General features: G+C 34.1%; 3 protein-coding genes across 3 annotated transcripts in view; 1 reads left to right on the top strand and 2 right to left on the bottom strand.

The window, feature by feature from the left end:
* Positions 1–468: 468 nt before the first annotated feature.
* Positions 469–11433, bottom strand: LOC107798513 (pyruvate dehydrogenase E1 component subunit alpha, mitochondrial). The gene is made up of 8 exons (XM_075240567.1): positions 10567–11433; positions 9520–9599; positions 7259–7336; positions 2908–3003; positions 2749–2820; positions 2586–2639; positions 2403–2468; positions 469–776 (listed from the first exon to the last, which is right to left on the bottom strand). Exons 1-8 carry the CDS (start codon positions 11252–11254, stop codon positions 732–734), a joined length of 1179 nt encoding a protein of 392 aa, XP_075096668.1. The 5' UTR covers positions 11255–11433; the 3' UTR covers positions 469–731.
* A 2643-nt stretch (positions 11434–14076) lies between these two features.
* LOC142174328 (uncharacterized) lies at positions 14077–15830 on the top strand. Its single transcript, XM_075240107.1, has 3 exons — positions 14077–14365; positions 14573–15183; positions 15387–15830. The coding sequence occupies exons 1-3, from the start codon at positions 14077–14079 to the stop codon at positions 15828–15830; spliced, it is 1344 nt and encodes a 447-aa protein (XP_075096208.1).
* Positions 15831–16626: 796 nt separating this feature from the next.
* LOC142174327 (uncharacterized) overlaps positions 16627–23915 on the bottom strand; it is a 46108-nt gene continuing 38819 nt past the window's right edge. The window contains exons 2-11 of the mRNA XM_075240106.1: positions 19705–20009; positions 19391–19594; positions 19066–19185; positions 18879–18984; positions 18642–18722; positions 18108–18552; positions 17880–18005; positions 17338–17441; positions 16834–17191; positions 16627–16747 (exon numbers count right to left, since the gene is read on the bottom strand). Coding sequence (XP_075096207.1) covers positions 16627–16747; positions 16834–17191; positions 17338–17441; positions 17880–18005; positions 18108–18552; positions 18642–18722; positions 18879–18984; positions 19066–19185; positions 19391–19594; positions 19705–20009 — 1970 coding nt within the window. The remainder of the gene's footprint in view (positions 16748–16833; positions 17192–17337; positions 17442–17879; positions 18006–18107; positions 18553–18641; positions 18723–18878; positions 18985–19065; positions 19186–19390; positions 19595–19704; positions 20010–23915) is intronic.

The following is a 23915-nucleotide window of genomic DNA, read 5'->3' as shown; positions in this document are numbered from 1 at the left end:
AAAGCACAATCTTGAAATTATGAACTCCAGTTTGAGATGAATAGGCAAATAGGCTTGATGAAGTATAGGAAAAATGCATAGATCATCCCAAACAAGCATACCTGTACCTGCTGCTTTTAATATAAACCACTAATGGTTCATTTAGTCTACAAAGTAAAGCATCCTTGTATGTAAACGGAAGAGACATATCAACTCATCATTGTCGATGTTGAGAGAATTATAGAACTCTTTTCCTCTTGCTTCCTTTATCTCCTTACCTATCAATTTGCCTGTTCAGAACCATTATACAGTAGTTCAATGGTACCATACCCTGCCAATGTGAAGCTCTACCGTCTACCAAGATAGGGCGACAACTGTATAATGAGGCTAATATCTCTAGACTCAAATAAGATGATCTAAGGAACAATGGCGTAAAATGGTGGTTGGAATGTCGAAGAGTAAAAACAAGTTAGAGAAAAAAACTCAAGCTGAAAACAACATCCAATGGCGCTATACTTAAATTTATTACCATCTAAAATGGAACGTGTAGGAAAGATACACCAGCCAAATGTTTGCAGTTAGAGAAAGAAAACATTAACAAAGAAGAGCAAGTTCCTACATTTAAGATAAACCATTTCAGTTACTATGCGTGACGAAGCCCAATGATTTTACTATCACAATTATTTGCTGTAGTTATAGCTTTATCTCTTGTGCATATGAGAAGGCGATCAAAAAATATGCAAACACAGCCCTCATGGAAGTGTAGCTCTGACTTCTTTCCTATCTGCTCCACAGGCCTGAAAAGAACAAACATTGATAGACGTCATCAAAACATTCTAAACCTACTGTAATTCACCCAGAAAAGAATAGCTCCTTAACAAGACATTCACTTTGTAAGTTGTTCTTCCATTCACTATTTGAATAGTTATACTGTTTCAAGTTACATTGGAGTATAATGTAATCAACAACTCCCAATAAAATCTGAACTGACAAGAACCATGTTACCTCTCTAAAGATTAGTTAACCACTCATTGCCACAGTTCAATTAGCTCATATCCTAAAGCTATCATATTAGCACTTCCAGTTCATTTAAGGCAATAAAGCAAAAATTGCAGAAGAAATCACTCAAGGGCTCGTTCAACACATGCAACTGCAATCACAAAGGCTACGTAGTTACAGAACACTGAACCAACATCTTAGATTGACCTTAAAAAAAGCATAGTGGAGAGGTACCAACTGCTACATTCAATGGCCCTATATTGTTCCTTGGTTTAGGGAATTTAGGGTTTAAAAGTCCCCTCTACGCTCAATGGTCAGATTAGAGCATCAAACCCGTCAACTTAATTTCATCAAGAAAAACCCTAGAGAACCTTTTCTTCTGTGTGAATCGATATTATACCATTCCAATTCAACTTAAATCCATAGGCCACACTTATAATAGAGAAGATTGTGTTGAACTCCCAGTTCACTGTAGCTCCTTTTGTATACAATAATAAAAGAGGCACAACGCGATGACAAATTGACAAAAGGGTACTTTATCACATGGAAACTAATGGATACCTATATGAATAAATGAATTAATCACTTGTCAAAATACTCTCAGCAAAATACCAGCAAGCACCAGTGATTAAAAAATTATCAAGCCCCGCATGCTACTCTAGTTACAAAGAGTTATCCCTTCTTAGTATACTGTCAAATAGAAAGTAAGGCCAATAACCACTATTGACACAAAAACTGATCCATTTGCGTGAGCTAGTCTCCATAAAGCTTGTGAAGTAAGTTTTCCTTGGTCTGGGAATTCAACAACAACCCAATGTAATCCCACAAGTGGGGTCCGGGAAGGGTAGTGTGTACGCAGACCTTATTCCTACCTTACAAAGATAGAGAGAGGTTGTTTCCGGTAGACCCTCAGCTCAAGGAACAGTGAAACTAAAGCAACAAACTATTGCAACAAGAAGATAGCAGGGTACTAGAAGCGAATAACACAACAGGTACGAATGCGAAACAGGAATAAGAAAATACAACATTAGAACTAGTAATACAGGCAAGCCTAGGTCAACCTCTCTATTCAATGGTCAGATTACAGCAACAAACCCATCAACTTAATTCCATAGGCCACTCTTATAAAAGTGAAGATCGTGTGAAACTGCCAGTTTTGAACAGTTACAATAGAGGCAACAAGACACAACAAAAGGAACAGGGTACTCGGGAGCAACTATGGTTATATGAATAAAAAGGTGTATATCACTTGTCAAAGTGCTCTTAGTAGAATAGTAGGAGTTTATTAAATCAGTTGCAGATTTCCCAAGTGCTCATATAATGTGCTCCAATGAAAATTGTGCAATCATCACTTGATTTCTAGATGATCCAGTTGCCAGTAAATAATTTAGAAGGGAAAACTGATGATTAGAACAATTACATACCTCAACTCCAAACCCTTTCACATATACATTGGTAAAGAGCTCAGAAGGGTCAGGCATGGGACTCTCCTGGAAAACAGTATAAGAAGTTACTAGTCAGCTACTATCTTTATTTATTACAGAAAAAAAAAGCAGCTGCCATATTTAAAATTACTAAAGAAGAGAAGATAAAAGCACCACCCTCACCTTTGCTTTAGCAATGGCTTCATCTACAATTTTTCTCTTTTCTTTCTCAATATCCTGGAGAGAAGGAACAAAAACCGACAAAACAGTTAGAGGTCCTCTGAAGATCGAGGTGACATAAAAAACATGGTTTCCCCAAGTACAAGCTTTAGAAAGTCGTCTATACCTTCAGCTCCTTCTCTGTGGCTATATCATGGGCTAATATGAGTTTCCTGATTCTTTCAATAGGATCACGTTCCTGAAAAATTAAAGATAATCTTGTTAAGCTTTTATGCGAAGCATTTGCGAGCTGAGATGTATTAGATAGTCTACAGAATGTATTGACCTGTCTAACACCACTAATTTCATCACGAGTTCGGTAAGTGCTTCCTGGATCAGACATAGAGTGACCATGGTACCTATAGGTGTCCATTTCAAGAATCTGAACAAAATTGAAAGAAACATAAACATATTAGAATATGCTAAAAATGAAGTAAAAGAAAAGAATACTAATGTATGAATATAACTGACGTTGAATTCAGCAAGAAATTACATAATACAACCCCCCCCCCCCCAAACCCACCCCCCACAAAACAAAAAAAAACTTAGCATAAGCCTCAATGCAAGACATGTCCTAGGGTCTGGATCATTTCCATGTATTGATCTTAGCGTTTTCCAAACTTCATTTTAACCATCTCAGTTAGTGTTCCTTTCACAAATAAAAGAAAAAAGAAACTAATAAACATGTGCAGCCCAAAAAGAATGAACAACTAAAGCACATTTAGGAAAAAATTAATGTGCATTATATGTGACACTGTAAACGAAAGATAAAGTACTAAGAAGCATTAGCATAATTGCTACCAATTACTCATAAGGTGCCGGCGGAGTCCTAAAAGAAACATCGGCCGATCCCTTGTCGGCATAATTGCTAATTTCTACCAATTACAGATACCTCAAATTCGTTATATGTAGAAAAATTCATCGGTGATGAGCTTATGGATCCTATTAACCAATAAAATAAAAGATAAATAAGCAAAAAAAAAATGTTAAGAGCCCTTCTTTGAAACAACAACAACGCCTCAATCTCAAACAAGTTGGGGTCAACTTAATGAATCCTCACCGACAATGTCGCTCTATTTAACTTTTCCAAAATTCACAAACTAAGCCCATTACCTAGAAAATACTCAAGTAACATTTTAATATTGCATTTGGTAATCCAAGTCCTTCCATCAAGGATTCTAGGCAGAAACGTCGGCATTAATGCTGCTTGGTGGGTCGGGCCTGAACCGGACCGGGCCCGCGGTCCTAACGGGCCTGGTGGTCCTGAGAAGCCCGTGACGGGCCGGTCTTCATAGATTAGCCCACGAGCCCGGGACCGTCAGCCGGGCCTGGCGGGCCTAACGGGCCCAACAGATTTTTTTTTAAAAAAATAAAATTTTTTTGTATACACATAACATACAAAATATATAAGGTAATATATACACCTAACATACAATATATACTACAAGAAAATATATAAGTAATAAGTTATAATATATATACATAAGATACAATATATATACTACAAGAAAATATATAAGAGAATATATATACATAACATACAATATATACTACAAGAAAATATATAAGAGGATATATATATACATAACATACAATATATACTACAAGACAATATACAAGAGAATATATATACATAACATACAATATATACTACAACAACATATATAAGAGGATATATATATACATAACATACAATATATACTACAAGAAAATATACAAGAGAATATATATACATAACATACAATACTACAAGACAATATATAAGATAATATGTATACATAACATACAATATATACTACAAGAAAATATATAAGAGGATATATATATACATAACATACAATATATACTACAAGACAATATACAAGAGAATATATATACATAACATACAATATATACTACAAGACAATATACAAGAGAATATATATACATAACATACAATATATACTACAACAACATATATAAGAGGATATATATATACATAACATACAATATATACTACAAGAAAATATACAAGAGAATATATATACATAACATACAATACTACAAGACAATATATAAGAGAATATATATACATAACATACAATATATACTACAAGACAATATATAAGAGAATATATATACATAACATACAATATATACTACAAGACAATATACAAGAGAATATATATACATAACATACAATATATACTACAACAACATATATAAGAGGATATATATATACATAACATACAATATATACTACAAGAAAATATACAAGAGAATATATATACATAACATACAATATATACTACAAGACAATATATAAGAGAATATATATACATAACATACAATATATACTACAAGACAATATACAAGAGAATATATATACATAACATACAATATATACTACAACAACATATATAAGAGGATATATATATACATAACATACAATATATACTACAAGAAAATATACAAGAGAATATATATACATAACATACAATACTACAAGACAATATATAAGAGAATATATACTACAAGATAATAGGATATATATATACATAACATACAATATATACTACAAGAAATATATATACATAACATACAATATATACGACAAGACAATATACAAGAGAATATATATACATAACATACAATATATACTACAAGAAAATATACAAGAGAATATATATACATAACATACAATACTACAAGACAATATATAAGAGAATATATATACATAACATACAATATATACTACAAGACAATATATAAGAGAATATATATACATAACATACAATATATACTACAACAACATATATAAGAGGATATAGATTCTATACTAGAGAATATATGTACATAACATACAATATATACTACAACAACATATATAAGAGGATATATATATACATAACATACTACAAGACAATATACAAGAGAATATATATACATAAGATACAATATATATACTACAAGAAAATATATAAGAGAATATATATACATAACATACAATATATACTACAAGAAAATATATAAGAGGATATATATACATAACATACAATATATACTACAAGACAATATACAAGAGAATATATATACATAACATACAATATATACTACAAGAAAATATACAATGAAATATATATACATAACATTCTATACTAGTATACTATATATATATATATTAATATGCTTCATGTTGTACTTTGTTATTAATTTATTATGCATGACAATTTAGTGTTTTACTATTGTTTTGTTATTTTTCTTTTTCGTCAAGCACTTTAATAATTAGATTTCTACATATATACTACATATATATTTTTAATATAGCCATGATACTACAATAAATTGCCTTACAAAAAAAACAAAAAAAAACCACTAGGCCCGCGAAGCCCACGAGTCCGGCCCGTTTAGCCCAGGACCACATGGGCTTAGGCCCGTCACGGGCCGGTTCCACCAGGTGAGGCCACGAAGCCCGGGATCGCCAGGCCCGGGACCGCCAGAGCCCAGGCCCATGAAGCCCATGCCCACAAAGCCCGGCCCGTTTGGCCCACGAAGGCCCGGGCCCGGCCCAGAATACAGTGTTAGTCGGCATACACCACCAGCACTGTGTTAATATGACCTATTCTACTCAAGTAAATTTTTTATAAAATAGACCCAAGTAGAAGAGAGGTCATCTTTAATAAATAGTATATTTCCATTATTTGAGTCATCGTCTCAACTGCTATGCATTTTCAGCCCATGCATCCTCTACTAATTTCAACGGCAGAGAAATACTTGCCTGAGGGGATTATCTTACAGAACCGATCATAATAATTAGTCCATTACAAACAGGGTCTTTACTAAGGGATGTAACACAAGTGTCTAGAGAGATCATACATAATCAGTGTAGACTACAGCGAAGTTCATGATCCCTATATGAGGCAATGAACTCATGAATAACCTACTTGCCTTTTTCCTTTTGATCACTTCTTTTTTCTTTTTAATATGGAGGACAAGATAATGGGATGTCGTTGTGACCAATAACTCCAGTAACTCAAAGGCAAACTAAGTTTCCTAGAAAACTGGTGCCTATCGCCTTCCCTTTCCCAGTTTATGTTGTGGAAAACAACGGCAACATCCCTGGACAGAAATGTTGCCACTCTCAATGAAATTATGCAAGATGTCATTTTGTCCTTACAGATTCTTTATGGCATTTTTGGCCTTTCATATTGACAGTTCGTCATGAATTCTTAACAGAATAATGTTGAGGTTACAAAAAAGGAACACAAGGATTAAACCTGCCACAACAACATACTATATTGTCTTGGGCAAAAGATAATAGTAACAATTGTATGCAATTTGATTTTAGCATCTCTGTTTTATTTCTTTTTCCTTTTCTTTCCTTCTGTCAATAATACTTGGCACAACGCTTGCTAGTTCTTTTTTAAAGTTCCCATAAATTATTAGAGTATATAATGACAAGAGGCATCCAAAACATTATTGTTTTCAACGAGCCTTATGGATATATATATATATATATATATATATATATATATATATATATATATATACACAAGAACATCATATAACAAAAAGAACTCCTGTCAATCACAACCAAAAATTAATCTAGAAAAAGGCATGATATGTTCCTTATAAAAAAAGGCATGATAAGTGCTTACAATTGGTCCATTCTTGAGGGCATGCTCCTTAGCAAATTTGCATGCTTGTTTAACAGCAAGGGCATCCATACCATCTACCTGTTTAACATAACAAAAAGAGCACAAGAGTCACAAAACATCAAAATTTCCTACATCACCCACTGAAACTTAACAATTGGTCCTTCTCCATCGTTGTGGCAGGAGAAATCTCTCTCTCTCTCTCTCTCTCTCCCTCTCTCTCTCTCTCTCTCTCTCTCTCTCTCTCTCTTTTTTTTTGTTAGACCTGCCCTGTAAAACTCATACAATTTTCTACATAATCTAGGAATACTGGGATCCCCGGTAGAAATAGCATATAGGTAATTTAGCATTTGAACCATACATCAAGCAATCATCCTAGTTCTCATAGATGTGAGCCACGATCATGCACTACGTCCACAGCCCCACAAATAACTTATCAAAGTGAAGGATACCCTTATTCTGTCAGAAGTCAAAAGGCATCCTTCTTTTCTTTCTTTTTTTTCCTTTTTTGATAATCAAGGCAACTCCTGTACACTAGTTTCAGGGGACTTTCCTCAAAATGACACACATCATATTCAGACTTTCTACAATATTTGGGAAGCTAGTTGCACTTAATTCAGTGGCCATACATCATTCTCCAGAGTTTAACATCTTAGCAACGATAAAAAATCTCTTCAAAATTCCAATGGGGATCAATATTGACAATTTTTGTTCTTTTGGAAATAGGGCTGCCCCAAGATTGTTGACTTTTGGAGTAAATAAGGTATACTCAATATTGTCAACAACCTTCTTAATGTTTGTACACTGATTGGGCAACTTTAGCATTCTAAAACAACAATAATTCAACTCGCTCTTTTTCTCTTTTTGGGCAGAACCTCATTCCTTTGTATTTTTTGAACATTTAGCTCATAATAAACCATAATCATCATAGCATTTCCAAGAACACGATTTCCCAAGAAAATTCAATCTTGCATTATGAAATAGTACTTTTTATTGACTAGCAATTCTTCTACATCCAAGAAATCTATTACTTTATCGGATCGTTTGATAGGATATATTAGGGGAAAAAATACATGTATTAGCTTTGGGTGTTGTTAATTCCTTGATAGTATTTTTCGACCTATGTATAACTAATCAATATTTTATACAGTACTATTCTTATATATAGCAAGGCATGGCATTAACAATACTAGGAGTGTCAAATAAGCAAGTTGGGCTGATTTTGGGTAGGTCAAAATGGGCTGAGTCAATAAATGGGCAGGTCAATAACCCGCCCAAAAGTAACTGGGTTGAGATGGCTGGGTCAAGTTGGGCTAAAATTTGGGTCGTAGCCCAACCTGCCCAACTCTTACCAAGCTTTAATTAATGTGTATTGTTTTCTTATGAATTGTTTAATTATCAAATAAGACTTTTAAAATTTTGTTACGGTCAACCAAAAAAAGTAATTTTTAAGATATTTTAGCAAAGTTAGTCATGATCAATTTGTTCCTAAAATTAACCCAACTTTAGATGGGAAATGGGTTGGCTCAAGATGGTTGAGTTCAACAAATGGACCCACCCAACCTTGGGCAGGTTAGGCGGGTCAAATGGGTTTGGGCTCAAATTGTCACCCCTAAACAATACCATAACTTATTAAAGTGAAGGATACCCTTATACTGTTAGAAGTCAAAAGGCATCCTTCTTTTCTTTCTTTTTTCCCCTTTTTTATAGTCAAGACAATTCCTATACACTATTTTAAGGGACTTTCCTCAAAATGACACATCATATTTAAACTTCCTTCAATATTTGTAAGGCTAGTTTCACTTAATTCAGTGGCCATACATCGTTCTCCAGAGTTTAACATACCAGGAAATGACTCTTTCCTTGCTTGAGCATGCAACAGAAGTGGAGTCGCTTAGAACCAGAGCACCAAAAGTAGGGGGTCATGAGCAAGGACAACATAACTTGCTATCTACATTTGTAAGATACCTTTCATTCACCATGGAAAATTCAACTCCATTTAAAATAAAAAATCAGAGCTCATATGAAAGCCTAGAGTCTGGCTTCAAATTAAAGAGACATCTTCAACTGCTTTTTGATAAGTAAAATCAATTCAAAGTTAAACAGGTTTTACTTTATCCAAGATTTAACAAGAAATGTTTAGTTGAGTATTACTAGCACATCACTATCAGCTCCCAAAAATAAAAGAGAAAACAAAGCAAAATAATCTGACTTTTCTCAACAAGTGTTAACAAAAAAGAGTTGCAAGTTGTAATTCACTGTACCTTCAGACCAGGAACATAATCTCCTCTTTTGTAATAAGCTGGACTCTTTGCAGCTCTCCATTCTGCTGTCCCCATTCCATCTGCATCAGAAAAGCAATCGCGCGCATTTGAAGTGAACAACACATTACATACTCAACAAAAGTAGGCAATTTTCTGTATCAAATGCCAATTATAGTCAATAATTTGTAAGTCCTTAGTTATGCAAGCATACTACTCATCAAAATATTACAGAAAAACACATACATTTACAAATGAAAAACACTTGAAGACTTGTAAAATAGAGAAATGCACGATATTGAATAATGTATGCAAAAAAGTTGTTCGAAAAGTCTACTTATCAATCAAATGTGTATTGCTACTTAAAAGAAAGGACTTTTTAAGTACTACTCCCCCGTCCCAATTTATGTGATGTTGTTTGACTAGGCACGGAGCTTAAGAAAAATTTTTGGCCCTTGTCCTCTAAAATATTCCATAGATAATTCTATGGCTATAAATCATCTCATAAAAAGAGAAGTTTAAAGTTAAATTATTTCTAAACATAGAAAAGATGTCATTTTTTGTGATAGGATGAAAGGGAAAGAATGTCATATTAAAATGAGGACAGCCCGTTTGGACATAAGAAAATTTTCACTATTTTGGAGAAAAATTAGTAACCTTTTTCCGGAATTAGTGTTTAAGTTGAATTTTGAGATTTTCCGAAAATTTGAAAAACTCCAAAAAAATATTTTTCAAAATTTTCACTTCAACTCACTCACGAACAAAATTTTCACTTCAACTCACTCACAAAAAAAAGAAAAAAAAAAAAAGAAAAAACAGAACAGCTTCAAATTGTATTCTATGTCCAAACACAACTCTAATTTTCAAATACCATTTTCCCTTAAATTTATTTTTCCATATTTTTTCGGAATTTCACAATTCTTATGTCCAAACGTCCACAAAGTATGAGTTTAAGTTCTACGGATTGACGGTGTGTAATAGTTTAGCAAATCTTTCAAAGGCATTAGTTGGAAATCTAGTGAAAATGGTGGATTGAGTTGAGTATCTTACAGTGATTATTCTCACAAACTAGAATAGCAGGAAGATCCCACAAAGCAGCCATATTCAAAGCCTCAAACAACTGCCCTTGATTAGCGGCACCATCACCATACATGGCAAAACTGACATGCTCCTCTTTCGAATACTTCTGTGCAAATGCCAATCCAATTCCTAAAGGAACTTGAGCACCAACAATACCATGACCTCCATAAAATCCACTATCCTTCTTATAAAAATGCATGGATCCTCCTTTACCTTTCGAACATCCATCTTTCCTTCCCATAAGTTCCGCAAATGACTCATATAACCCTCCGCCGCGGGCAAGGAAGATGCAATGGTCTCTATAAGCTGTAATTATACAATCCTTTTTGGTAATTGCGGCTCCCATGCCAATAGCGACGGCTTCTTGTCCGTCGTAGAGATGGCAGAATCCACGGATGAGTTTTGCTTTGTAGAGCGAATCCGCGGCGATCTCCATCCGCCGCATCTCCGCCATGTCCTTGAAAAAAGTCATGAGTTCGTTAGCGCTAGTTTCGACGGTGCGGGATGGAGGATCGATCTTGTGGCCGGTGAACGGGAGGCTGGTTTCTACCGTGATTGTGGCGGTCGAGTCCGACGATACGTGGCGCGTGGCGGACACCGCCGCCGTTAAAGGTTTCAAGAGATGATTGACGGTTCTTCGGCCTGTGGATAGCGCCATCTTCGATCTCTGTATGAGAGAATCTGGAGAGAGCGTTTGGTGAGTGCTAATGGAGAGGAGGAAAATGAAAATTTTGTTTGAGAGCAAGTGGCATTTATTTAAATACTAGTAAGAATTAAAGGAGGATTTTTTAGAGAAAAAAAAAAAAGGAATCTGACTATTCGAATGTCCCATAAGCTGTTTTCTGTTAATTCTAGAGCAATTTTCTTTTTATCTTTTCGTTTTTCATTTCAACTAAAACGTTCAATTTTCTGTGGTATTCAATATTATTCCTATTATACAAATAACTAATACATTTCTTAGAATAACTGAACTTCAATTTTCTCTCAATTATTGATTTTTCTCACGCAGACATACATGAATGCGATAGTAGTAGTAAGTAGGAGTACTAACTATAGTACACAATGATGTGCTAAATAGATATTTTAATACTTTAGTATTATTTGGCTCTATATTCTTCAGCCTCTATATAAAGGAATAAACCTGAAAATATTGACACTGTTCATTCGTCTACATGGCTATTTACAATGTTGAAATTAATAAAATATTCTTTTTAAATCTTTTATGTATAAAAATAAATTTCTAATGTGTTTATGTGTAAAAAAAAGAAATTGAGGCATAAACTAAAAATAAATTTATACGTACCCAGAAAACCATTTGACCGCAATAGGGCTGCCCGAATATTGTTGACTATTGGAGTAAAATAGGTATACTCAATATTGTCAATAATCTTCTTAATGTTTGTACATTGATTAGACAACTTTGGTGTTCTAAAACAACAACAATTCAACTCCCTCTTCTTCTTTTTTCTTTTTTTCTATTTTGTTTGGGGGAGGAGGGGGTCATTTCTTTGTATTTTTGGAAACACACATTTAGCCCATAATTATCATAGCAATCTCAGGAATTCGCTTTCCCTAGAAAATTCACTCTTGCGATATGAAATAGTACTTCTTATTGACTAATAATTATTGGGATTTTTTCTTTCTATACCATATATGAAATTTTATTACTAAATATGTACATAGTATCTAAATTACCCGTCTAGTCCATATTTTTCCTACAATTCATGTACTATTCGTCTATTATGAATAATTAGGGCAGAATATTCCATAAAAAACGTGCTAAAAATCGGGAAAGAATCTTGGGATAGATTGATTCTACATTAACTTCAAGTTTTGAAAAGGAAAGGAGATTTCACATCTGAGTAATTTACTCTTAGAATACAATTCGAATTTTTTTTTTTAAAAAAAAAATACGACCAGCTTCAACAAACTACGAACAGCTTCAACAAACTGAATTCAAATTGTAGAATTCAAATCTTCGAGATTCAACAACTTAACATTGGTATATTTTGTTCTTCGTTCGCTTTCAGAAAACAAATTGGCGATCATAAATCTGTTCTTCATCTTTTTTTCTCTCAATCTAGAAATACAAAAAAACAAAAAAATTAGAATAATACATCAGCAATCATGTCCAAAATCGCAATCATGCTACAATTGAATGGGAATTGGGATAACTATGGCAGATTTAGAGATTTTGAAGTTGATGCCATTGTGGTAGATGAGAATGCAAGTTACAGTATTCTGATTTCTACAATTGCAGAACAACTATCGATTGATACTTCAGAAAAAATTGTAGAAATCAAATACATGGTGAACGACAATTGTCCCCCAATGGAGATTAGGAATGATATGGGGGTTCGTGTGTATATGGAGTTCAAAAAGGAGAATAAAAACTTAGGTTCATATCCGTTATGTATAAGTGTACGAGATTTCAATATGAAATTGGCAATCACCAACGATAACACAAGTGAGGGTTTGTATAGTTGTAAATTGCATAGATTTATGTTTTTACGGTATTATCTTCAAAATTACTACAGCTACCTACAATTAAACTACAAATCTGTTTAATGATATAATAAAGCAATGTTGTTTTCAAAATTACCTACAAAGTTAATACATTTATAAAACAACATAAACTACAATTATGATTAGAAATTGTTGATTTCAAAATGTTGTCTTCAAATAAAACTACAATTGCAATAATTATAGTAGAAATTAACTATAATGGCGACATCCTAAAAATGGATGACTACAAAATTTTCACTATATCTATAAATTCTCTACAGATATTCTACAAAATTATAAGTACATTGTTTATCTTTATTTTGATGCATGTTCATCTAGATCCATAAAGTTACTTGATATGCCATCATATCCAGCTATAGAGGAATATCAAAGTGAAATAATAACAGAATCTACGCAAACTACTATTGAAGAAGGACAAGTGTATCAGGACAAACAAATTGTAGCTACTGCAATGAAGCACTTTTCTGTGATGCACAAGTTCCAGTTCAGAGTTAAAAGATCTAGTCGTAGAAGGTATGGAGATATTTGTGGAGAAAAGACCAATAAAAGCAGTGTTATACTCAAGATATGTGTAATGTAAACATTGTAGATAAATTGTAGTTACATTGTAGTTTATATTAGTTTATGTTAAAACAGTCCGTTTGTTGCATCTACATTTATAATCTGTATTAAATATTGTATTTTTTTTGTAGCTACTGGCTTGTATGCGTTGGTGAAAACTGTAAATGGCACTTCAAGGCAACGTCAATTAATAATTCTGCAATGTTCAAGATAAGGAGTTTCAACCGACAACACACATGCTCCATAATGGACGAAACATTCATACATCGCAAACATACTGCAGATGTAGTTGGTAGCATGGTAATTCCAAAGTATTGTGATCCTAAGACTGTTTACACACCAAAGGACATACAGACTGACATGTTATCCTAACACGGAGTGAACCTAAGTTACATGCAAGCATGGAGAGCAAAGGAAAAGGCTTTACAGTTTTTGAGAGGGAATCCGACTGACTCCTACAGCAAATTACCCAAATATTTTTATATTCTTGAGGAGACTTATCCTAGTTCGGTTGTTAAATTAAAAAAGACAGCAGATGAATGCTTCTTATACGCATTTGTTACTCTTTGTACATCAATAAGTGGTTGTCAACATTGTAGGCCAGTAGTAGTGGTTGATGGGACATTCTTAAAGTCAGCCTATAGGGGGATTATGCTGACAGCAAGCACCAAGGATGCAGCAGGTAAAAAGTGTAAAAATTTTGTAGTCATTTTGTAGTCAGTCTATAAAATGTAGATATACTGTAGTAATTTGTAGTTATTTTGTAGCTATTACATGTAATGTAGATAAAATGAATATATTATGAATATGTATTGTAGTTGTTATGTATTTATATTTTTATATAAATTTTCAAAGCTTCCAATTAATATTTTATGAATTAATAATGTAGGAACAATATTGCCCTTGGCATATGCTATGGTTGATTCTGAAAACGACGCATCTTGGAAGTGGTTCTTTGAGCAATTCAAGCAGGCATATGGTGAAAAACCTTCAATGTGTGTTGTTTCAGATAGGAATGAGAGTATACTGAAGGCAACATCAATTGTCTATCTGGGCATCCCACACTACTCTTGCATGTGGCATATTTGGACAAATATAAGGTCAAAATTCAAGAAGGGTCATCTACAATTGCATGAATTGTACTTTGCTACAACACGGTCATACACTCTGGATGAATTTAATGAAAAGATGTCGAAGATTGAAGAGGTAGACCCGCGTGTGAAATCTTACCTATATGATATTGGTTATCATAGATGGTCAAGAGTACATGCAACAGTGAATAGAACGTGGACAATGACATCAAATATTGCAGAGTCGTTGAACGCAGTAACAAAAGATGCAAGAGAGCTGCCGATATTTGACCTTTTAGAGTATATGCGGACACTGCTAGAACATTGGACCAATGAGAAGTTATTGAAGGCGAAGGGTACTTTCACATTTCTTGGGGCCAAATTAAATAAAGAATTAGATGACAACAGAACATTATCTCAGAAGCTTAGGGTAAGATCTGTTTATTTGGTGCAGAAAAAATGAATTACTTAATATGCAGTGTTTCCAGATTGTATATAAATTGTAGTCAAATTGTAGATAATTGTAGATTGTATATAAGGTGTAGAATATTTGTAGATGATTTGTATATAAGTTGTAGATAATAAATTTTTATGATTGAGATAATATTTTTTCTGTTTGTTCTGCAATTGTAGGTGAAGGCTTCAACAGATCATATACATACTGTGTTAGATGGTGTGAAGCGGTACATTGTATGTCTAGAAAATAAGAAATGTAGTTGTGGCCTATTCCAACTTGAAGAACTTCCATGTGTGCATGCTTTGGCAGCATTAAGGCACATAAATGAAACATATGAAAACTATTGCTCTCTGTATTACACAAGGGAGAGCCTTCGGCGTACGTATGAAATGCCAGTAAATCCTCTTCCTGATGAAAGCAAATGGAATGTGCCACAACATATTTTGGATGAGGTAGTAAAACCACCGACGAGAGATAAAAGACAGCCAGGGAGACCTCAAAAGGAAATATATAAAACCTATGATGAAATAAAGTCAAAGAAGTACAAGGTGTCATGTGGAAATTGTGGAGGTGAAGGGCATAACAAAAGATCTTGCAAGAATGCGCCCAAGAAAAAATGAATATCATGTAGTTAGAATAGTTATTCAAAATAACCGTTAGTGAGTTAAAGTTAGCAAATTTTTTGTTTAATAGTTTAAGTTTTTAAATATCATTATGAAGTAGACTAAAATTTGTTTATGTTTGTTTAATATGCTACATTTGGTTTTAAAGATCAGGCATCTAAATTTGTCTTTGATAGAGTGTAATTAAATTTAAATATTTATTATCTACAATACAACTGATATTAAAAAAAATAACTTTAATGTAAAGTGTTTCCAGATTGTAGGTAAAATATAAGTTAACTGTATTTAAATTGTAGTCTTAGTAATAATTTGTAGATGATTTGTAGATAAATTGTGGGTAATATATTTCTATGATTGGAGTAATTATTTATTTTGTTTGTTGTGTAATTAACTTCATTTGACAATTATATACAGATATTACCTAGAACTTGAAGGTATTTCATAAAAATTATGAACATGTATAACTATAAAATTATATACAATTACTACATTGAGTGTTGCCAAAATGTAGATATTGTGGAGATTATTTGTAGCCAAATTGTATTTTAAGATGAAAGATAAAATTACAAAACAAAAAGGTATGCTGCAATAAAAAAAAATTGTTCATAAAGTAGTGTATTCTCCTTCAACTACAAATTGGCATCAACTAAACTAGGAAAACAAGACATTATTTCTTCTTTCTCTGGACTCTAGTCTTCTCATTCAATGCAGGAGCACCCTTCCTCCTTGCTAACCTGCCTGTAACCTCACTTTCACTGATTGACCCATCTTCTTGCTTCTTTGTAGCATAGTCCTATATGAGAGCTCCATAGCGTCTACGGTGTTGGTCGATATCCGAAAGGTCTTCTGAAGGGATTGACAAATCTCCAATGCAAACATACTCCGCAAAAGCAGCCACAAATACACCACAATCGCTGCATAAGACAAAAAATTTAATTATTTAACAAATGATTATAAAAAAAATAATTAAACATCCAGAAAGAGAGAATAGTTTTTTTACAGTGATCCTTCCTTTTGCTGCGGAATCTCTGCAACCATCCACTGTATGTTGAGAGGGTCTGTAACTGGTTTCTCAATGTATGCCTTTGTGGTCTTGAAGTCAATGTCTTTACGCTTCCCGTAGAAACCAGTGCAAGACAAATACAGAGGGATAATGATTGAAAATTTATCAACACATGATTCAACAACATTATGATGGTGTGAAGACACTATGGAATCATACACATAAAGTTGCATGTCCACTATGTCGAAAACGATCAACAACCAATGGAAATTCTCTACAATGTTCACGGGCATGATGACATAGTCAACTTCATCCCAGGAAACATTAGCAAGGAGTCTATACCCAAGAATATATTCTGCAACATCATCATCGGGTTTAATAACCGAATACTTTTTTCTGGCGGAGAACTTATGAACTTGTCATAAATTTGTACGATCTTTGACTTGAACAAGCAATCGGTTGTTGTAAACCTAGTGTTGTTGGGGTTGGGGGCATATTTACCTCTTTTTCTCATGTAATACATAATAACATCAATGTGCTGCAAAATAAAATGAAATCTACTGTTAGCTACAATGTAACTACAATTATCAACAAAGTAGCTACACCTTAAAATACAAAGTCAGAATTCAAATAATCTAACAAATAACTACACTTTAACTGCCATACACAACAACACATGGAACAACAACTACCACAAAAGGCCTCAATAATATGTACATGCAAACTAAAGTTAATATTATAAGTCTTCAACTGGCTCTACAATTTTACTACAAATTAACTACAACCATGAAATATAGATATACCAATTATGTCCAAATTAATAAATATACAATTTTTAAATACAATTCATCATCAAATATGATACATAAGGTTCAACCTAAATACAATCACACTATAATTAATAAGAGCAACATTTATAAGAAATGTCTACATTATATCTACAATTTATAATAAAGGGCATGGTCACATATATTTCATATCTACAATATAACTACAAAACAGAAGTGAAAATATATCTTGTGAATTTATTCTTTGATACTTACCGAGTCATTGATGACTCCCCGGGGTGAGCAAGGGAATAAAACCAGTCCTTCTTATCCACCTTTTCAACTCTAAGGTCTAACCAAGGATTGATTTGGTTATCCTTTATGGAAAAGGGAGCCTTCTTCCTGTAACAACAAATAAATGCCCAATCAAAAAAATTCACAGAATGAATTATATTTTTTAACTTTAAAATGCTGAAATGAAAGTGTCAAATTAAGCATTCATACCTCTTAGATACTTTGTCAGTACGGTGGCATAACCACTTGTTGAACTTATCTAACATATCAGAATCTACATTTTCACCTATAAGAGGTGTGAATGGGTGCTTGAGGTAGAAAAATTTAGGTCCAATAGAGATGCTGCCTCCAGAACTATATAGCGGTATGAAAGGTGATCGTGCATGTTCCCCCAGTTGCCTGGTTCTCCCCGGATGAATAGGGGTTGCTTCATCTGGTATGAGCTCGCCATACTTAACCAATTGTGTTAAGTTGTCTGGCAACTCAAAGTCATCCAATGTTACACGCTTCTTATCAATGCATGAACCTTCAGAAACAACTTCATCCACATGATGTACATCTTCACCTTCATTTAGTTGTTTCTCAATGACTTGTTCTGTCTGAGCTGCTACAATCACTCCGTGAATTGGGGACTGTGCATTGATATCTTCAATATCTGTTACAAAAAACAATACTTACTTAACAGGGAATGTAAAATTGTATAAAGAATAATTATTTATTCTGAATGACAGTATGATATTATACCTGCTTGTTCTACCTCAGCTGCTTCTTGAAATTCTCCATATAAGTCAACATGTACTGGAACATGTTCTGGACAAACTGCAGCTTCAATTTATAAAAACAAATAGGTAAAAATACTAGATAATGCTGCCTTGAAAGTTGCAAATACATGTAGGAAGTTGTAGATAAATTGTGAATATAAAACTCAGTTCTATAAAGTTTTATAATAAGTGTATATATTTGTATGTATTTTGTAGATACTTGTGTTGCTTGTGCTTGCATGCACTTGATCACCAAGATTGAACGGAAATTGCTGGTGGTTCACTCCTTGTTTTTGGTCATTGTTTTTGGTTGAACTATTAGCAAACTAAAGATATTATGTTAGTTTGATTATATTTTTTAAAATGTCATAATTTATTTTGGCATATAAATATATATCAACTCTTACCTTTGCCTCATCCACATCATATCTCCTGTTTATCAAATTCAAAACCTTCTTCATAGAATCATCTATAAATACTCGAAGGTCATGGAGTTCCTTAAATACATCCTTCCTAAAATCCTCTAACTTTCCATCAACTTAAAAGTTTAAAATATAGTTAGTTGGTAATTTTATTCAAATAAATTATAATTTAGTTTAATTATGTACGAGGCAGTATTGTTTATACAATTGTCTCCAAATTGATACAATTATACTATAATTTAACAACAATGTTATGCAATGTAGATAAATTGTAGCAAATATGTAAATATATTGTAGTTAATAATTTTACCTGCTTAATTCCCTTTTCTAGCTTTCTGAACTTCATAGCCACAGATTCCTTGTCCTCTTGACAGTTTGTATGTTTGGGTTCCAATGTTGGAGAATCAGCATTTGGAACCTCTGATGATTGTGCACCTTGTTCATCTTCATACTCAATCTTGTTTGGCAGAGTAAGCACTCCAATCTCTTCTCCAGATTCAGTCATGCTTGTGAACTGAATCATGAAAAAAAAAACAGTTAGTTCTACTAAGACAAAAAATGTAGTCTAAATGTAGATATTATGAAGGTAAATGTAGGAACATACAAAAATGAAAAAAAAAATACCTTAATCCACTCAGGCTTGATCATCTTCTCTTCAAAGGCAGTTAACCAAATCTGCCCCTTAGTAGCTGACCATCTTAATATGCGAGGTATTGAGTCAGAACACCTCGTAGCAAGCTCCGTGCTGACGGTCGAGCAACACTCATAAAGCCACACTTGTAAGGCTAATGAGCATCCCCGTATGAGATAAGAATGTACACGGGGATTTAGACGATGCCTAACAGATTCCATAACCTGATTGAACAATTTAATACCCCATGGGTATGACTCAAAATTACCAGACTCTACCAAATAGAACCTAAAATGGTCTATAAAAGACACATGATCTTTATCAGAAGGGCAAACAAAAAATTCCAAAAGATAAAGAATGCACAACTTGACTGCATCCTCATCGTTTACCCAAGATCTATTTGTTACTATGTTTTTCAAATATCACTTCTCTACTCTTTTTTTGTTAGGAAAATAGCTATTCATTAACTTGCTAATATAACTAGAAGTATATCCATAATCTGTAAACTTATTCACACAATTTAAACTGGTAATTAAACCAAACTCTCTCAAGGCAAAATTCAATTTTCCCCCCTTCAAGTGGACTGAAAAAAATGATTCATTAGACTTAGACAGTTCATACTTCATCAGAAGATGAATAGCTTGATTTTGCATGTAAATGGAGGGGAGAAACAGTAAGTAACCAAAACAAGTGTTTTTAAAAAGCTTTAAAGCATTTGGAGACAATAACTCTTTTATCTGGCTAGGAATGCTAGGATCACACAAAGTGTGGAATCTAAGCACACCATTGTCACACCTCCTTTTTGCGCGCCCGCCCCGAAGGATAAATGCGCGAGGGGAGTTTTTCCAATTTAAGTGACAATATTCGAAATGGGATTATTTATTTAATTCAGAGTCGCCACTTGGGAAAGGTTTGTTTTTTGGTGTCCCAAGTCACCGGTTTATCTTGAATCCCAAATCGAGGAAATTTTCGACTTTTCCAAATGAAGTCTGCGAACCAGAAATTCTAAGTAAGGAATTCTGTTGACCCGAGGGAAGGTGTTAGGCACCCTCGAATCCCGTGGTTCTAGCACGGTCGCTTAAATTGTTATAATGGCTAAATATCTTATTTAAATACATGTTATGAATTACATGCTTTTATTAAGTTTAAACCGCTCTTATCATTATCACTTATTTTTATAGAATTGCAACGTCGTGAAAATGCATCTCGAACCACGTCACAATCAATGCGCCCGTGATTGTCAACACATTTTGACTTCGTTGAGATTTGGATTTGGGCCACATCAATGTGCACCCGAATTTAAGAATATGATTTAATTAAGCCGCGCCTAAAGAGCCTAACGTGTTATTATTTTTTGAGAGGGCCATGAGATTCACTAAACGGCCTAGCTTGAATTCTAAATAATTATTATGATTATTTATCGAGGGCCCGCAATTTTGCATTTTTATTTGGCGAGGCTCGTCTCTATTTTAGAAAGGATATCCTAAAGTGGCTACATTTCTAATACATTTGTCTCTAAAAAAAGGGAAAAATACTAAACTTACTTGTTTAAGCAACTAACATACTAAATCTCTACTATATATGACGAATCCGAATTTTTGCTTGATTGCCTAATTGGTTGTTTATGAGGTGAGAATTATCTCATGCCTCGTCTTTAAGGAGTGAATAAGTTTCGTTAATTTGCTAAGGGGATTGCAAGCAACAGATAAGTCATACTAAATTTACATTAAACAAACCTTAAGTTTGAACTTTGTAATCAACTTATTTAGGCTTGATAAATGAAATCAGTTGTTTATTAGGAAAGCTGCTGTTAATTGAACTCAAAAAAAAAAGTAGTTGCATTATTTCGAAAGAGTGACTCTATATCGAAACCCATATCGAACCTATATAGGAACAAGTAATCTAACAAGAGGGTTGACACACATGGTCATCCTATCAACGTAACACCACATGAGAATTAGCTTGGGGTACATTTATCTTGAAATTAAATGGAACCAAATATAACAAATTTGACAGTTCAAAAGTCTAAACAAAATATGTACAGGTGCTTGCCACGATTCTATATTATATTGTCATAGCTAAATCGAAACCTAATGGTTATACACATTGAAAATACGTCTGACCTAACAAACAATATTATCTAATATGTCAATCAAGATGTGCATAATTCATACAGAGCAATCGTGGTTGGGACTAACTTAGACAAATACAGACCAAGCTACCATTCAAACTATTTTTGAACACAAGGATTGTAAAGTAAACAGATGTTCGTTTCTTTATTTCAACTTCAAACTTCAAACTTTCAGCCAACAAGATTTCAGGAGTGTGTACCTGGGAATGCTTACAATCGAAGAAGAAAGGAAGTCAGTAGAATGACAATGGCAACAGAAACAACACCAGTAACAGCAAGTAACAAACAGGGCAGTGGAAATAGAAAACCCCAGATAGACCAAACTTCAGGAAATAACCCAATGCAAACTACAACCAGTGAGCTCAGTTTAAACTTGGAAGGAACAGAATAAGCAGAAGAACAAATGAAATCCAGACGACAATGCGAAGAAAACAGTTCCTGATTTTCCTATCCTTTCTCCCTTGTATCTGTCTGTGTGTCTTAATATGTATGTATTCAGGTCTCTCTTCTCAAATCTATCCTCTCTCTTATGTCTGTCTGTGTATATTCTTCCTCTCAGATCTATCTCCTCTCAAATGTTCAGTCCCAATCCCCTCTCTTTCTGTGTTAACAATTTCCCTGTGTGTCTGTATCTCTATCTCCTCCTCCCCCTCTTATGTCTGTCTCCTATATCAGATGGTCTTCTTCCCTTTTATAGGCCCTAACCTCAGCCCTTTAACAGCCTGTTAGACCAAAAGAACACCCCTCCCATGTGCCATCTTCTTTTCAGTTTCCACTCAGCTATTTAAGTATTAACCCCATGACATTCCCTTGGCAGGCTTAACTTTTTAGTAATGTTTATTATTTCTAAAACTTAAAGCAGAATATGGGCAGCAGGATGTAGTCTGACAGCACATGCTGTCAAACTATTTAATTCAAAAGCACTTAGGCAGGGCACAGGCTGTGCACAAAATGCACATGTTGTGCATAAGTGCACATGCCCTCCAATTTCAGAACTGTGACTAAACAGAACATTGATTTTTACATTTCTGATTCAAATTACCAATTATAAGCACTAAACTCAGTTCCTAAGTGATTCAAGCCATGCTCATCAAAATTAAATCGATTTGTTATTGTTCAGGTAGCTGAAACTAATTGACGACACATGTCGACTCGACTATATTAGTTATAACACATACAATCGAAACCAAAATCAGACATTTAACAGTATAGGACACATGATTCGAATTGTACTGACTAAGCAGAATTGTACTCGAGGAATCAGTTAATCAGTTCAAATTTGGAATTCAACTAATTGCACAACAAATACATACATACACATTATCAGAACAAGTAGAAGAAGAAACTCAATCAAACAACAAAGGTTCAGGCAAGGTGGACAGGACACAGTTGGTAAAATTCGAAACACCCATTTCACAACAACAATAACAGCCTTTTAAACAAACATGGACTAACAGAACAAAGAAAAGAGAACAAAACTCACCTTAAATCTCGAAAAATCAAAACCTTAACTCGGACTCAGACAGACCTTTCTTAAGGCTGAACGGATTTTAATGGAAATGTTTCTCAGATGAGAAACACTTCGATTAAGGTCCATTAGACCTTAATCTCTTCGGCTCAAACAAGACAACGGACCATCGACGAGGAACTTTAAAGTTCCGAAAATTAGATCCGGGATTCGTGCTTCCCTGGTCAGATTCGGACCAAACCAAGCATGGTTTGGTCACGAGGGGGGTCTAGGGAGTGTCTGGTGTGAAACTGGGGTTAAACGGTGTAGATCGAGTTTTGACTCGAATCTTCAAATGAAGATTCGAGAAGGTGGGATGGGATTCGAGCTGAACGGTTGGTGGATCCATGTTCGGGGTGTCAAGGTGGTCCTAGGGTGTTAAGGTGAAGGTCACTGGCGTTCATGCCGCTGGGTTTCTGGTGAAGGGAGATGGGGGCGGCTAGGGTTTGAAGGGGAAGGGTTTGGTGAGGACGAAGGCTGGGGTATTGGATAGGGGGGGCAGGGTATGGTAAGGGGCTTATATATGGAATGGGTGGGTTGATCTCAGCCGTCAGATCAATCGAAAT

The sequence above is a fragment of the Nicotiana tabacum genome, chromosome 20, assembly GCF_000715075.1.
Source record: "Nicotiana tabacum cultivar K326 chromosome 20, ASM71507v2, whole genome shotgun sequence".
NCBI classification, from domain to species: Eukaryota; Viridiplantae; Streptophyta; class Magnoliopsida; order Solanales; family Solanaceae; genus Nicotiana; species Nicotiana tabacum.
This window is presented reverse-complemented; position numbering and strand designations above follow the sequence as displayed.